At 38.0% G+C, this 15,076-nt stretch overlaps 1 protein-coding gene across 1 annotated transcript in view; it reads left to right on the plus strand.

Moving 5' to 3' along the window:
• SCAPER (S-phase cyclin A associated protein in the ER) overlaps nt 1-15,076 on the plus strand; it is a 146,934-nt gene that overhangs the window by 55,624 nt on the left and 76,234 nt on the right. Inside the window, exons 21-22 of the mRNA XM_057424140.1 lie at nt 7,521-7,657; nt 11,786-11,851. Coding sequence (XP_057280123.1) covers nt 7,521-7,657; nt 11,786-11,851 — 203 coding nt within the window. The remainder of the gene's footprint in view (nt 1-7,520; nt 7,658-11,785; nt 11,852-15,076) is intronic.

Genomic DNA, 15,076 nt, shown 5'->3' on the forward strand with positions numbered 1-15,076 from the left:
TGTCTTTAACTGTGATAGATCATTGCCAACAGCTGCACCCTTCTTCCCTTTGGCTTGGATATCCTGAATATTCATAGCCAGTAAGAAAAACTGCTCCTGGCAGGGCCAACTGCACTCTCATTTCCACCTTCCTTGTGCTTGCCCTTGCAGCCAGATGATAATGTCAGTGCCTTCCAGCTTGCTCCTAATCTGCAGAGTGATGCTTACCAAGTCCAGTATGCACAGTTCTCATTCTTTTGGAAGAAACAATTTTCCTTTGCATTCTTTCCCAAATTTTGGAGTGACAAGTGGGAAAGGGAATGATACTGAGAATCTCCAGAAATATCTGGACTTACTACCCAGGATATTGTTTGCTATTTATCTTTGTGGCAGGCTGTCTTACCATTGAATTTATAGACAAACAAGGTGACTAAAAGTGCAGTCAGTATTAGCAGTAAAAATATCAGTATTAGCAGTAAAAATAGTATGTAGTTTGGACATGCTAAAAAGCAGTATTAGTCCCTCATTTGAAAAATTGAATCTTAATTAATGAAAGAAGTGAAGGTAAAACAACTTTTACAGTGAAAGGTCAGTCCTCGGTTTTGAATGAATAATGAATAGTTTTTTAATGCTCTACACTCATCCTCTGAATTGCATTTTAGCATAGAAATGTGAATAATTAAAATCTTCATTTTGCTAAAGTAATATTTGAATATCCATTTCTTTATTTCTGTAACCTGATTTTTCACATATTAAGCACTTATAATAACTCTGTTAATGGTAATAAGTAAATCCTTTCTTATTCTGGATCTTGTGTGTGGTTTGGAGCAGATCGTCACTTGGAGTATGATAACAGTATTTGATCACAAACATTTGAACTCTTAATGATTAAGCATTAATGATTGTGTTTTGAATCCTCTCCGTATTTTAGAGTGGATCATCACTTGTGGGGTTCTAACAGTGTTTGGTCACAAACGCTTAATCTCTTTATGGTTAAGCATTAATAACTGTCTGCTTTTCAAGCTGTCACTGGTTATAATGTTGAAAAGTGAATTCTGCATTTGATATAACTCATAGTCGGCTTCAGCATCTGTTTTCCATATTAAATATTGTCCTCGGCTGTGAGGGGAAAAAAATCAAATACTGAGGAGGTTTGTTGAAACGTAATAAAATCATGAACAAATATTCCTGCGGTAACATGATTTAGAATTGAACCTTAAAAACGTCTTCAGAATTTGGCAAATCCATCCCTAAGTGATTATATGCGAGTAACAAACTGCTATTCCTGACATTGGTAATAAATATTGAAAACAGTTTTTAGTCATTTTCTGCAGTTACAGGATATTGTTCAGTTTGAAACAGGTAAAGATGTTAATCCAAAAGATGTATGTAGGCTGCAGCATAGTTACCTATTGATTTGCTAGAATGTATTCCTTATGTACCTTATGGTTAAACAAAATACTCAGTTTGCTATTAGGGTTTTTTATTAAAATGGGAAATGAATGACAGCAATTATTAGGGGCTATAAGCTACTAGGAGTGTTTCTTTATAATATTCCTCATGTTTATTATAGGAAGGCAAGGAAAAACAAGTTCCGAAGATCAAATTTAGATAAACAGCTAGAGTGAGATATTTTTCAAGTTGCCTGGTCTGCAGAATTGGGTTAGAAAACTTATAAGAATGCCTTTTCTTTCCAAATGTGGGGATTCAAGGTTGGAAAGTATACAAAAATAATAAGAATAACCAGTGTTACGGTATTCTGGCACTTCTGCTTCAGTTCTGGACAGAATCCAGAAATACAGAAGGGGAATGAAAATGAAAAATAATAGAGAAAAACCCCCATAAACTTCACAAATTCCAAGAAGGTCATTTTTGGCTCCGTTTTTTTGGGTCCAGTGGCCGGCAAGGTTTTCCACTTAAATAAATTGGCTAGTTTATACAGAACTGAAACACAGCTAATGAAGCCCATGTTGTGCTCTGTAAAAAACAGACTGAACACTGGAAAGGTCAGGCCTCTGCATGCCTGCTGCTTGTCAGTGGGATTTCACTCCAGGGCTGCTTTGTGGTAGCACAGGACCTTCTGGAGCTTCTAGAAAGCAACAGCAAACACTTGATATACTGGGTGATGATCCTGGCCACCCCGGCCAGCGACTGACTGGCTGCAGACCGGAGGATTTTCAGTCTTCCTTCCCGGGCTGTTACCACTATGGATTAGGAGGAATATTGTGCTTCGTGAGAGCCAGCAAGGAGCAACAGGAGCACAAGAGAACAAAGAATCTTAAGTCAAGACTGCCCTACAGCAACAAATGCCAGGCTGTGATTTTCTTCCCAGCTTGAGCAAATACAGATGCTCTGCTGCAGTATTGTCTTACCTATGCAATCTTGCCACAGGCAGAATCCATGAAAAGTCAACGCTTTTCAAAAGAAGGGAAAGGGAAATAAGTATTTGTGTTATGCTCACTCCTAATTTTAGAATGAGGAAGTTTTCTTAGAATTCTGTTTGGCATGCTTTCCATCACAATTTAATAAAGTTACTATAAATGTTTGCTGAGTAGGGAAATGAGTAGTAGCTTATATGTAATACAGAGAGCCAAAAGTGTCACAGTCAAAGAGATCCGGGAGGAAAAGAATTGTACAGTTGTGTTCTGATTCGAGAAATACTTACATAGCCTGCATTCCATTTGTCAGGATCACACGTGGATGTTGTTGCTGTGATCAGGACACAAAATGGGGAGAGCTAGAAAGGGTACTAGTCATGTGAATGGGTATTGTATGAAGAGGGTGTCAGGAAATTTATTCTTCAGCTGCTATATTTTATATAGATTACCAAGGTTCATAATCCAGTTTCTGGTGTGTTTTTCCTCATCCATACTGAAAGGGACAGTACTTACCTGTATAGCATTTCAGCATTTTGTAGTATTTGCTACACTTTTCGTGGAAAAGTTTTGTAAATGTATTTGTTCTGGAGTCTGAAAATTTTCTTTTATTTCAGAGAATATGGATAATAATTCTGTAATCTTCATAATATAAACACGTCATGTAAGAAAAAGGGGTGTCATTCAGTGTATAGAGAAAAACTTGGTTCTAAGAAGTGCTTAGAACCAAGTTTTGGTTCTTGGTTCTAGAAGTGCTCATCTAAAATTGTGAGCTTCAAGATATGAAACAAACTGTTGAGTGTTTCTGTTTCAGGCAGTTGGGTGGGGATAGGCAATGACCAGTGAGAATGTGACTTCATGGGCGACATTCATAGTTTTAGCTTTTAATGATTTTAGCAACTTGATTTCTCATATAGTTTGTAGACAAGACCCGTCCGTTGCATTTGGAAAGACTCAAGATTCTCAGTTGCTAAAAGTCAGAACACTTGGAGGGAGCAGAGAGGAAAAGCAAAGACATTTTTGGTAAATAATCTAACTTCTGTCACGTCTGCTTTGTGGTGGCTGCAGCTTTACGTGTGCATTTACTGTTAGGTTTTTTCACCTTGCTTGGAAATGAAGCATTGAAACTTTTACAGGAAACTTATTTTGGTTGTTTAAAAATCGCATCAGTGTTATGCAGAAATGCTTAGAGGTCTGTATGGCTTTATCAGATAACATGTGTCTGTATAGAATGCCATTAAATAGCAAATTGTATGCATTTACCAGGTTACTTTTATGTTTCATGAGCTTTTTCAGCTGGAGACAGTCTCCCTCTGGGAAACAGGTAGTTTGGTGAAAGCATCCACTCTAATGCATCACTGAGCCACCACCATGTGAGTATTTATAGAGGAATATGTACAGATGACGGCAGTGCCTGTTTCCGTATTTTGCAGCTGCACATCCCAGCACAGGACAGACTTTGTCGCATGGATTCTGCCAGCTCCCTGAAAGCTGAGACCTTATTTGTGACATAGTCATACTTGATCTCAGCTGTCTAATTTAGAGGATGAGTTACCAAGTGTGAAAAATGAGGGCAGAAATCTGATACTTAATGACCATCGTGGCTGGTTCTGTTTTAATCCTGAGCTACAAAGTACTCTGTTAGGACAAGATCAGCAAAACCATTATAGTATACGTAAGTCTTTAAAACAAAGCCGTAGAGAAATTGCACAGATAAAACTGACATTGGTGGTGTAGAAACTGAAACTGCAATGAACATTTTTGGTAGGTGTGAATACGGATCTTAATTACAGAAGCTTTCATTAGAAGAGCCTTTATTAATAATGTCTTGCATTTGTAATGGTCTAAATTGTCCAAAGATGCAGTGGCTCACTAATATCTGAAGCTTTGGGGTCAGAATGTGCTCAACATAGCAAAGAATCAATGTGAAGAAGTGCTCCCTTCCATTGTCATAGAGGCAAACCCTGAATTCCTCTATGAAGAGCTTAAATTAGTCTCAGAAATTCTTATTCTATTTAACATCTATTTCTATCCAAAATAATAATAAATAAATGCTTTCAGGAAGAAGTGACTGGATTAACCGGTTATTCTGCATTACCTTTATTAGAAAGAAAAAAACCCTGAAATAGAATAGTTTCATTATTGCCTAAGTCAAAACATTCAGAAGATGACAAAAGTTTGCTTTCTACACACTGCACTGCCTTCACTCACTTTCACACACTTGTGGCATTTACTTTTATGGTACGATAACCTGTGCAGCTCGTGCCCAGCTCAAGCGAGTCATGAATTTGATTATTGAAAGAATTGGACGTACTGTACTTGAGTGTGACTCCGTGGATTTAAACACCTTTGTTTTTTCAGGTAACTGGAAGGAGCTTAATAAAACATGGGAATAAATATTTCTAGCCTGCTCTGAAGCACAGTCTAGCAGCAGCTCTCTTCGGATGTCAGTTGTCATTCGATACTGAGCTATTAGTTATACTGGTTTTACACCTGAATGGTGTCGATCTGCCCACTGCGATAATCCTACGCTTTGATCTGTACCTTCAAAAAGTGATTGTTTTTGTGACACAAGGTGTTATTACTTTACAAGTAAGGTAGTCTTGCTTTAATGAGCTGCATGTATGAAGTCTGATATTAATCCAGGCTGCCACACGTGAAAGCTGAGAACTCTGAGAAACATCGTTCATGGAGGTGCCTGAGTTCATGTGAACAGAGTGGTTTGTAACCATCCTGCATGCTGTTGACAGGGAGAGCTCTTTCAGCCCTCACAGCGTGATAAATGAGTGTGCTTGTTGAACCCTGTAGTTCTCTTCAAGTCATCTGCTAAGCTATGAATGGCTGGCCAGGGGCACACAAGTCTTTGTCTCGCTTCTCACAGGCAAAAGTCTGATACCATGTTTGCTTGTTGCAGTGCAGCAGGAGGACTGCAGGCTGCCTGTGCCTGGATGGAGATGTTCTGCCCCTTCTGTCAGGCCGTGGCCATTTCCAAGTGCAGTGTTAACTGCATTTTGCTCTGCTGTCACATTGAAGGATGTAGGAAATGGTTTGAAGATCTGATGAACAAAAAAACTAATTTCACAGTTTAACAAAGATGTAGAGCTATAGTAATAGTCATTGTTAGTTTTACATGTTACAAGTGCTTCGCCTTGGTCATAAGACATGAGGTAAATGACAGTGGTAAGGTATACTAGTTCAGTTTGGAAAGCAAGTGTGTACCTGTGAAATCCCACTGAAGTAATTGATATATTTTGTTTAATAACTGAGCATCCACACAGCTTAAGTACACTGAAGCTTGGTAGCAAAGCAGGAGCAGTATCAATGCGTTCTGAGGAAGTCCTTTCTTTTCTTAGCATGGGAAAACTCAAACCCACCAGTTCCCTGTGTAGTTTCAGCCTTATGAGCAGGTTTCTGTTTTCATAAAGAGAGGGAAAAGGTATTTTTAAATGGGTGTTGAGGGATACATCTCAAAGGAGACAAAAATGAACTGGGGTTTCTTATCCTGAACTGGGATGCTTTATGTTCTGTGCTACTACTGATTGGTTAAGAACTAACTCATCAAGAACTGATTTGCTAGTCTTGTACTACTGAGTCATGCTCAAAGGTGATAGCCTTGTGAGATACCTTAAGATAAGTTCTCCTTTAAGCACATCATGCTGAAATTACAAGGGTAATATTAAAAGGGAGGGGGTAATGCATACAAAATCTCTAAGAATTATGTTACATGTGGAGAGAGCGACACTCATGGTTTGATCACTTGGACAATACATTGAGGAAAAACTGACTGTACTGGGGGTTATACAGGGCCAGCAGCGTAGCAAAGCTGAAGTCAGAGTTACATTTAGAGTTTGCTTAGGTTATTATGCTTCATTTCTTATGTCTAATACTCAGGATTCATTTTGCATTCATATGATTTAAAATAGAAATTTCAGTTACTATTTTGACCAAATATATGTTGCTGGGTTGGATCATGCAGCGATGCTTTACAAAAACTAAATAGTCATTTTCCAGGAAATTTCACAGAGATTTATTTTGTTTTCAGCAGGCATCATATTTCCCTGAATCAGTGAGAGAAATTATAGTTTGTTTTCTGAAAAACATTGTCTGTACATTTTTTAACACTGCACCTTTTACTTTGAATTGTAAGGATCCTTTACCAAAAAGGAAGGAATAACCACAACTGATCGTGGCAATAATCATTTTCAAGTAGAAATTATCTTACAAAGCAGTGATTGCTATAGTTCATCATGTGTCCAGCATGGTTGGTTTGAGGGGTGGGGGACAACACATACAGTTTCGGGATAGTCCACTGGTCATTGGAATTGTTACAGGCACTTACCTGTCTGTTCATGGATGGTGTAGGTCAATCAAAATTGAGAACAGCTTTAGGAGAATAGCTTTGTTGATTATTTGTCTCTAAATGGTAAGTATGTAGACTTTGAACTGTATTGGGGTGCTTTGTAAATGTGAAAGTTCTGAGGAAATAGAGAAATTCTTATTTTTTTTTTTTTTTAAAAGCTTGAAACAAAGCATTTATTTACAATCCCGTGCTGTGACCCCCTTCCCTTTTCTTGCATGCCATCATGTCGAAACCAAACTATTTCATAATTGAAGTGTTTCTTCTGTGGACAACTGAGATTTTACCAGTATCTTACCTAAACACAAATTGGTTAATGTGAGAGAAGTAATATTCCCATCATTAAATGGTGCCATTGTAAGTAGTGAATACTTCCAGTGTATTTTAATCAAAAGTTAAGACAGGTTTAGATTTACATGAAGAGTTAAAATCGCAAACCAGGGTTAGTTCATTTAATGTAATGAGTTATGTTGGTAGGGCAGGGCATTGCCTTCATATAGCTGTAAACGGCAGCTTGGAGAAGAGAGAGTACATCAGCTTGGAGTTCATAGTTGTTAGGTAGTAGTTTCTTGTACATAAGGGACAGTATTCTTTTTCTCTCACTAATTATTCTCCAGAATACCCATTATGTGTTCTCTACAGTGTGAAATAATTTATTTTGCATTTACTTTAAAGTTTTTCATCATTTTCTTAACCTTTTGTTAAATACTTACCACTGTTGTTTCCTGGGAAGGTGATCCATACTGTAAGATCACATGCTGTAAGATCACATACAGTTGGATGAAATATCATTTCAATTCTTTCTGCAGGAGCACCTCTCATTAAAAAAGTACATTGTGGATATTGTGATTGAGAGTTCTGTTCCTGTGGAACCATTAAAAGATGGAGAGGAGAAACAAAAGACTAAAAAGAAAGCCAAGAAGCTAAAGGCACGGATGAACTCCAGGTAGTACAAATTTCTGTTCGGTTTATTTTTTCTTTGCATTTTGTTCTAAACTTTACCTCTTGTCCTTTAGTATGAGTGCAGTGGAAAGCTGAAAAAAGTGGAAAATTATTTGCTTTGGGAGTGTCTTGAAAATAACACTGATGAGCCTAATTTATGGCCACTTTCTCTGATTGAGAAAGAAAACTGAATATCGATCTGGAGCCCTTGGTTTCACCTGTTAAGAGCTTTTCTCATAATTGAATGCCAGTGCCCTGCCAAAACTGTAGCCTCTTCTAGCATACAATAGCATGTTTAAATTTGTGTAAACCATGCCTATTTTTCTTTCTAGCTATTGATTTTTAAATGAAGTATCAAAGAAAATCAATAGTAATCAACAAATAGAAGGCAGCCTGCTGTAGTGTCAAATCCCAGGACTAAATTTAATCATTTTTTGTTGCCTGTCACAACAAAAAGAAAGTTAAAAATATCTCAAAATGGAAAGTGAGTTGTCAGACCTGCAATTTGTTATTAGTCTAAAAAGTGACATCTGCAAATCAGTTATGATATGCAGGACATCATTATATTATGAACTGGCAGTGTTGGTCTTTATAGCTGAATAGTCCACAGATGAGGTTAATACTCAACTGAATATTATAACTTATTTTTGCCCTTATCTCTAAAAATACTTCTCAGAAGGTAAGAATCATTGTTACTTACGTTCTCTGCCTTGTTTTTAAACAAGAAGGGTTACAAATAAGAGAAAAGCACCTGAATGGATTTTTAGAGCTACAGTAAAAGCGGGATATTTTATTAACTCCTAACAGTGCTAATAACAAACACAATACTTTGACAATGTGTTACTGTTTCTGATTGTTCTCCTCTTTGAATGACCAAATCCACTGAGTACCACATTAGAACATGGTGTCAAAACTGGATAACATGTTCTTCCAGTTTCTGATTGCTCGAGATAAGAGTTATTCATATTACCTGTTGATTTAATGCAGATACTGGGGCCAACTTCAGTTCTTTCTCAAGAGCTGCTTCTGTTGAATTTGGTCAAAGATTTGTCAGACCTAGAAATAGAAGCTCAAATCATAATTTGTTGGCACTGTTAAAACTTTCCAGAACATTTTGAATTCTTATGTGTCAGGCTGCTGGGTGAGTCAGCATATTCGTCATCAAGAATTGTAATTAAAACAGCAATAAAGGGGCATCGTTTTACAAAGGTGATAACACTGTTGAAAAATACAGTGAAAGTTTCAAAATCTAAGAGGACTTATATCGGCAAGACATGACATTCATGTTCATTAAGCTTGGGTTTAGTTTTAACGGGTGACTAAACTTTCAATGGCATTACTGTCCTGGAAGAGAACTGAGAGTTAAATCGCAGATTTCACCATGAGTTTTCTAATGTTAACACTAAAGACTTACTAATAGAAGTGTGCAGTAGCAGTATGAAGCAAAGGTTCTCCCATGGAATTGCAAACAAAAAATGGATGGGGGGTTGGTGGAATCCATTTTGCAAATTAATTTTAGCCGTGCAAGTCTTGCCAGTCTTCTACAGTTACTAAAATTGACACTTGAGTAACAGTAATAGCCCCGTGCCTGGATCCTGCAGGTAAGCTTGGTTTTCATGTTCAGAAAATGAAAGGGGATTATCTTAAGTTGTGTGGCTAAAGCAATTAAAGCAATAACCTCAGAGTTACAATATGAAATACTAAATAAAGTAATTTAAGTAATATCTACTGTGTTTCTGCCCAGCAACTTAGACAGTACTACCACCAGATGGTGGGGAGTTTACTGCTCAAAATCCATTCAGAACTTAGGTGGAATATATGGTTACAGTACTTTATTTGGGATGATTTGAAGGTGAAGAGTATTTGATGTTGATTAGTCACAGAGTTTCCCAGGTGTTAACATATTATCTGCAAACCATGGTTTAGTACATGCTTACAACTATTCCTCTTCTCTAGAAAAAGCAATAGTTATAACAAACTCCCTTATACCTCGAGCCCTGAAATGATACATTCATTTTGGTTTCTAGGAAGCTGTGAAACTTGAAAAAAGCATAACTGCATCCAGATAGGTTCCTGTTGCACTCCTGAGTTTCTAGATCTTAAATCACTATTACAGTATCAAAGCAGTGAAGGGCAAAGGTGAATGAGGGGACAAATTGTGATCAATGGGTTATTAGATACGTTGAGAAGTTTTGTTAGTCTTCTTAATTATATTTATAACCCTTAGCCATTACACTGGTGCTATAGTAATGACTGATATATAGCTAAGTAAATTATCTTGGGCTAACCTGGATGTGCTGCTAGCAGAAGAATACTTTGGTGCCCATGTGGCAAAAGGAGGCTTGATGAAAGCTTACCTCAAGCAATAGAGGGGTAGTTACCAGCTAGGAAGTGTATACACTTGAGATGTGCTGTGCAATGAATTTATAGCACTCCAGTCATGTTCATTTAATAACAGATATTTTAGGTGATTATTCATGTTTGACTGACTTGTCTGTACAAAACTTAAAGCTGAAATGTGTTGTTTCTGGCTAAAAGGCAGGAAAGAAGGCACAAGGTTAATAAATCTCACCTTCATGTTTAATACTAAATTCAGTTGTGATTAATAGCTTTATTAATGATCCACAAATCAGAGCTAGTGGTAATGTAACAATATTTGCATGTAGCATAAGTTGTATAGGTTAAGCAAGCCAAAGGGAAATGTGAATAGCTTTGGATAACTTGATCCACTTGGGTGAACAGAAAATACAAAGAATCATTTAGTATGTGTATCTGAGAGAAACAGTAGGATTTAAGTCATTAAACTGTTTTCTTTGCAGCGCAGCAATGAACATGTTTTCCACTGGAAGCCATTGTCAGAATCTTATTTTTGAAGAAACAAATTGGACATTGGTAGAGCTGACAAGAATGTCAGCTGACAGCAGTTAATATGCAAAATACCTTGATCATTAATAGCAGACACCATTTTTATGCATGAAAGTTTCCTTGGGGCAGCCTTATCTTCTACTTGTGTCCTGAAGGGGTTTGGCACTTTGCTCTTGAACTTGTTACTGGTGCTCTTGGTCTTAGAGACACAGGGATCCTGAGCCTTATCACTGATGTAGCCCAGTGTGCCAGTTCGGTGTTCTTCAGGTGTATGTACAGGCTTTTGTGTAGAATATTCCAAGCCGTGAAGGATGTTGTCCCTTGTTCATCTGAGAACACAACCTCAAGAGGCTTGAGCAGCAGATCTCCCCAAGTCCCCAGAGATGGGGTTTGCATCTGAGAAGTCTTTGTTTCAGAATCATAATGGAAAGAGCAATTTTAATGGATCAAATGTTTTAAACAGTTAAATGCTTTTAGTGCCTGCTGGATGCTGCTTCATCACAGGGCTCTGTCTCTGAGAACTGATTGTTTCTGCATCAGTGTAGTGTCTGGATTCATTTTCCTTTGTGTGTGTATGTTGTTAAAGAAAGGTTATGGTGTTACCACTGTGAATTCTGGTTTGGTGGATGAGCTGGTCGTGATTTTCACCTGTTGGCACAGGCTGGCTGGAATCAAACCAGGCAGTGATAAAAGGCCTGTCTCCCTCTTCCTGCTTTTTGGCATAAGGCCAGTGTAAATAATACTTTTAGGGGGCTAAATTGTTCTGTGTTTCTGTTTCCAGCAGTAAAACAGTCATTCCTGGAGGTATTGTGCTGTATGCCTAGCAAGGTTCTTTATGTTACAGTACAATCATTAGTTACATTAAAAATGCTCCTGTACCTGTAAATATAACGAATGATTTATATAGTAATTATAATATCTGTGATGCATAATTTCTGTTCTGAACTGAATATCTAAATGTGGTAATTTTATAATCAGCAGTAGCTTACTTCAGTTGTTTATATCACTTGTAGCATTTTCTGCCATTTGGGAAGTCAACTTAAATGCAGCATTTGTGTACTGATGTTATTCTGAAATAATAGTATTAGCCATAAATCATTAATGGCCAATAGTTAAGCATCGGTATGGATTACGACAGGGCAGAATTGACAGAAATGCTGTGTGTTAGTATGAAATTAGAAAACCCCAAAGGTTAGAATTATCTCTCTGGTACAAATACTGTGCTCTTTAGACAATAGTCAATAATAATGCATGTTTTTTCCTCCAGGGCGAAGGAATATGAGAGTTTGATGGAAGCAAAAAATGCTGTCTCTGATTCCCCATTTAAAGCCAAGTAAGCATTTAACTTTATAGATCTTAGGCATAGCCATTTTTCTCCTGTCTGTAGCAGAAGTGCGTCTGAAATTTCCAGTGGAGCAGGTGTGGTAAGGTTCCTGCTCAATACAGGGCATACTCCTGTCTCGAATTACAGCGAAGTTCCTAATACAAAAGGTCAGACCTCACAAATGCAGTTTTTTCTGTAGACACTGTATATCTTTAACCGTGTGAGATGCAATAGTTAAGAAACCATGTGCTTTTCCTTTTCTTACCTGGAAACTAGCAGGTGTCAGCTTTGTACCTGCAAGACTGATGGTGAAAATTTGGCACTGGAATTTGGGGACTGATAATCTTTGTTTGGCCTCCAGTTAGTCAGAAACAAAGGTTCATATGGTGAAAGCGCAGATACTTTAATGCACAGATGTGTTAATCTGCCACTGAGTTTTTTAAAGAACAGGCCGTTTTATTGTCTAGGATAAGGCACAGATGAAAACTGTTGCATGGTAATATTAAAACAAGACCTATTATTACTGAAAAATTCTTCTTTCCTAGTTTGAAAATTGCTTATCTGATTGCATTCTGATTCCATTAGACCTGTTTGGCAAAAGATGCAGATATTTGGATTCCCAAAAAGCTGTAGATAAGGTCTATCACTAGCGATTTTGAAAGAGACTGTATAGCTGTAGTGTAAGTGGAAACCAGTTAAAAAACTGAAAAGAAGCGGAGTGTATGATCTGTCCTTGTGGAACGGGGAGTTACCTGTTGATTTCTGCATTCATGCGATGTTCAGCATACTCACAAGTTACTTGGAAGAAGAGGGCAAGCAGTGAGGTAACACAGTTTGATGATGATGCAGAGATATTCAGGATAGTAGAGGCAAGAGCTGATACTGAATAATAATTTTGAAGGGAGTGACTCAGCAGTAGCATGGCAGGCAGGTGAAATCCAGTGTTATTAAGGGCTATGCAATGGACAGGGAGGGCATAACTCAAATGTATCTTTGCATACAAAGCGTGGGCTTTGAACTTGCAGAAGTGATAGGTACTTCCAGGACAATACAGTTCAGTACTTCCAGCAGTTCAAGGATATCCATTCTTTAAATTCTTCAGAAAGGAGCAAAAAGAGAACAAAGGATGTCTTTATGCCTGGGTCATTATGTCTTTTAAACGCTATGTGCAGTTCTGGTTCTTGGTCTCATAAAGGATATGCTAGAATTGTTAAAGGTTCAGAGAAGGCAGGAAAGGAAATCGGTAATGATTTCTAATATAACCTCCATATCAGGGATTAAGTAAACTAATACTTCTCATGCTGGAGAAAAATGTGATAATGGGAGGATATGCTACAGAGATCTGTGAGGTTATAAATGACATGGAAAAGATGGATGTTGATTGTTTGCTGTCCCTCCAGGTACCAGAATGAGAGAGCACAGAATGAACATGAACACAGGTTCAAAAGAAAACAGGCAGTGGTTCTTAATGCAGTGCACAGTGAGATGTATGGAACTCACTGACCAAAACCACACAGGTGCTAACAGTTCACCTGCAGTTCTAGGAAACTGCATCCAGCCCAAGAGATTCCTAAGGTGAAAATGGGCAAAGAAACAAATTAGTAAAGAGGATTATGCTTGCCCTGTTCCTAATTTTCCTGAGACATCCATTTATAGTCTGCTGTTCAACGGGATGGTAGGCAGATGGTTCGCCTTCCTTGTGCTCATGAAGTCTGTAGCAGGTCAGTCAAGAAGCTGTGTCTCAACAGTTGGATTCAGAAACCTTTATTCTAAAATTATGGTGACTTTTAGAGGAGGGTATTTGTCTTCAGACGGAGGTAATAACTTGTACCAGATCTCTATGTTTTGTGGCTGCTCCCATCACTCATAAATCGCTGATATAATTGAGAGCATTTTTTAGAAGTTGCTGTTGAATTAAGATGTTCAGGTCCTTGCTGTTCACCCTCCTTGGTTGTAATACAGTGTCTTTCACATGGGCTTTTCAATGGCTCGAAAAACTGCTTCTGAATCTTCGTCTGTATTTTAAAATAACAAGAATCCATCATTGCGGTTTGACATGGGAGGGTGAAACCTCTCCACCAGATGGCACACCTGCATAAACACGCTGCGGAGAAGGTTCTGTCCTTGGCTTCAGTTCTCACTTCAATTTTCAAGATTAATTTCATGGCAGATTCAGACTTCTGGATTTGTAGCTTCTGTTTTTTGCTTTTCTTTGCTACCGGAGTATAAAAACTTAGGGTCTAGTTGTCAGAAATTAGAAATGTGTGTGATTGAGTGACTCTGACCCACTGGTAAGTTGTAGTGCTTCCCCTTTAGTTTCTTTTTAACTTTTGGTACTCAGTGATGTGGTCACTCGTGTTTCAGTGCAGTACAGCAGAAACGCAGATTCATTTATTTTTATTCTTTTAATTATTATTTTTTTTAATCCCTTGACTGATCCTGAATTCGAAGCTTTCATTTCCTCTTACTTAACAAAATGCTTTCAGGCAGAATCTTCTGGTTTATCTGCTGTCCTGTTTTCCTCATTATTTCCTCTGTTAGGGCAGTATCCTTTCAGATGTGAACTAGTGTGATGGCCATTGTGTAGCTCACTTTCATCACAGATCTGGGAGATGTCTTTGGCAGTCATCATGTAGAACCCTGGTGCTCTAGCAGATGCTTACATCTGAGTTTTCAAAACATAGTCAGGTATCACAGTTACTGTTATTTCCAGAATTACACACCTTTTTACCTGCCATGCGGGCTCAAAAGGGAAGGAGGTCAGGGAAGGGAAGCCTTGTCTCTTTCTGTAAGGGAAAGGATGGGAGGGCAAGATACTTCATGAGGCAAGAGTTTTAGCCCAGACTGGATCTGTTTACATCGAAAACCGCATTCCTAACACAGGAAAAATTAATAGAACACCATTTTAACAGCACTGCATACAGGATCCTGCTTAACCAGGAACAGCAGGAAGAAGAATCAGCTGAAAGAAACAAACAGTAGTAGATCTCCACTAAAATACTGTTATGCTGAGAAGCTATGAAAATTGACTATTGCCTTTTTAGCCATAACACAGTGTACTGTACTGTGGGCTAATATTGAGTATTGCTGTACATTGCTGACCAAGAGAGCAAACCGTTGCTAGTACTGGGAATCTGGAAAGCTCTCAGGAGCTGTAAAGTTATTGGGAAAAGTCATATCACAGAAGGAAGGGGTTAAAAACTGAGAGTGTGAAATGTGTTCTCTGTGTCAAAA

Source organism: Pezoporus wallicus, unplaced genomic scaffold, assembly GCF_028554395.1.
Source record: "Pezoporus wallicus isolate ANWC-B61680 ecotype Strahan unplaced genomic scaffold, APGP_CSIRO_Pwel_v1 contig_9449, whole genome shotgun sequence".
NCBI classification, from domain to species: domain Eukaryota; kingdom Metazoa; phylum Chordata; class Aves; order Psittaciformes; family Psittacidae; genus Pezoporus; species Pezoporus wallicus.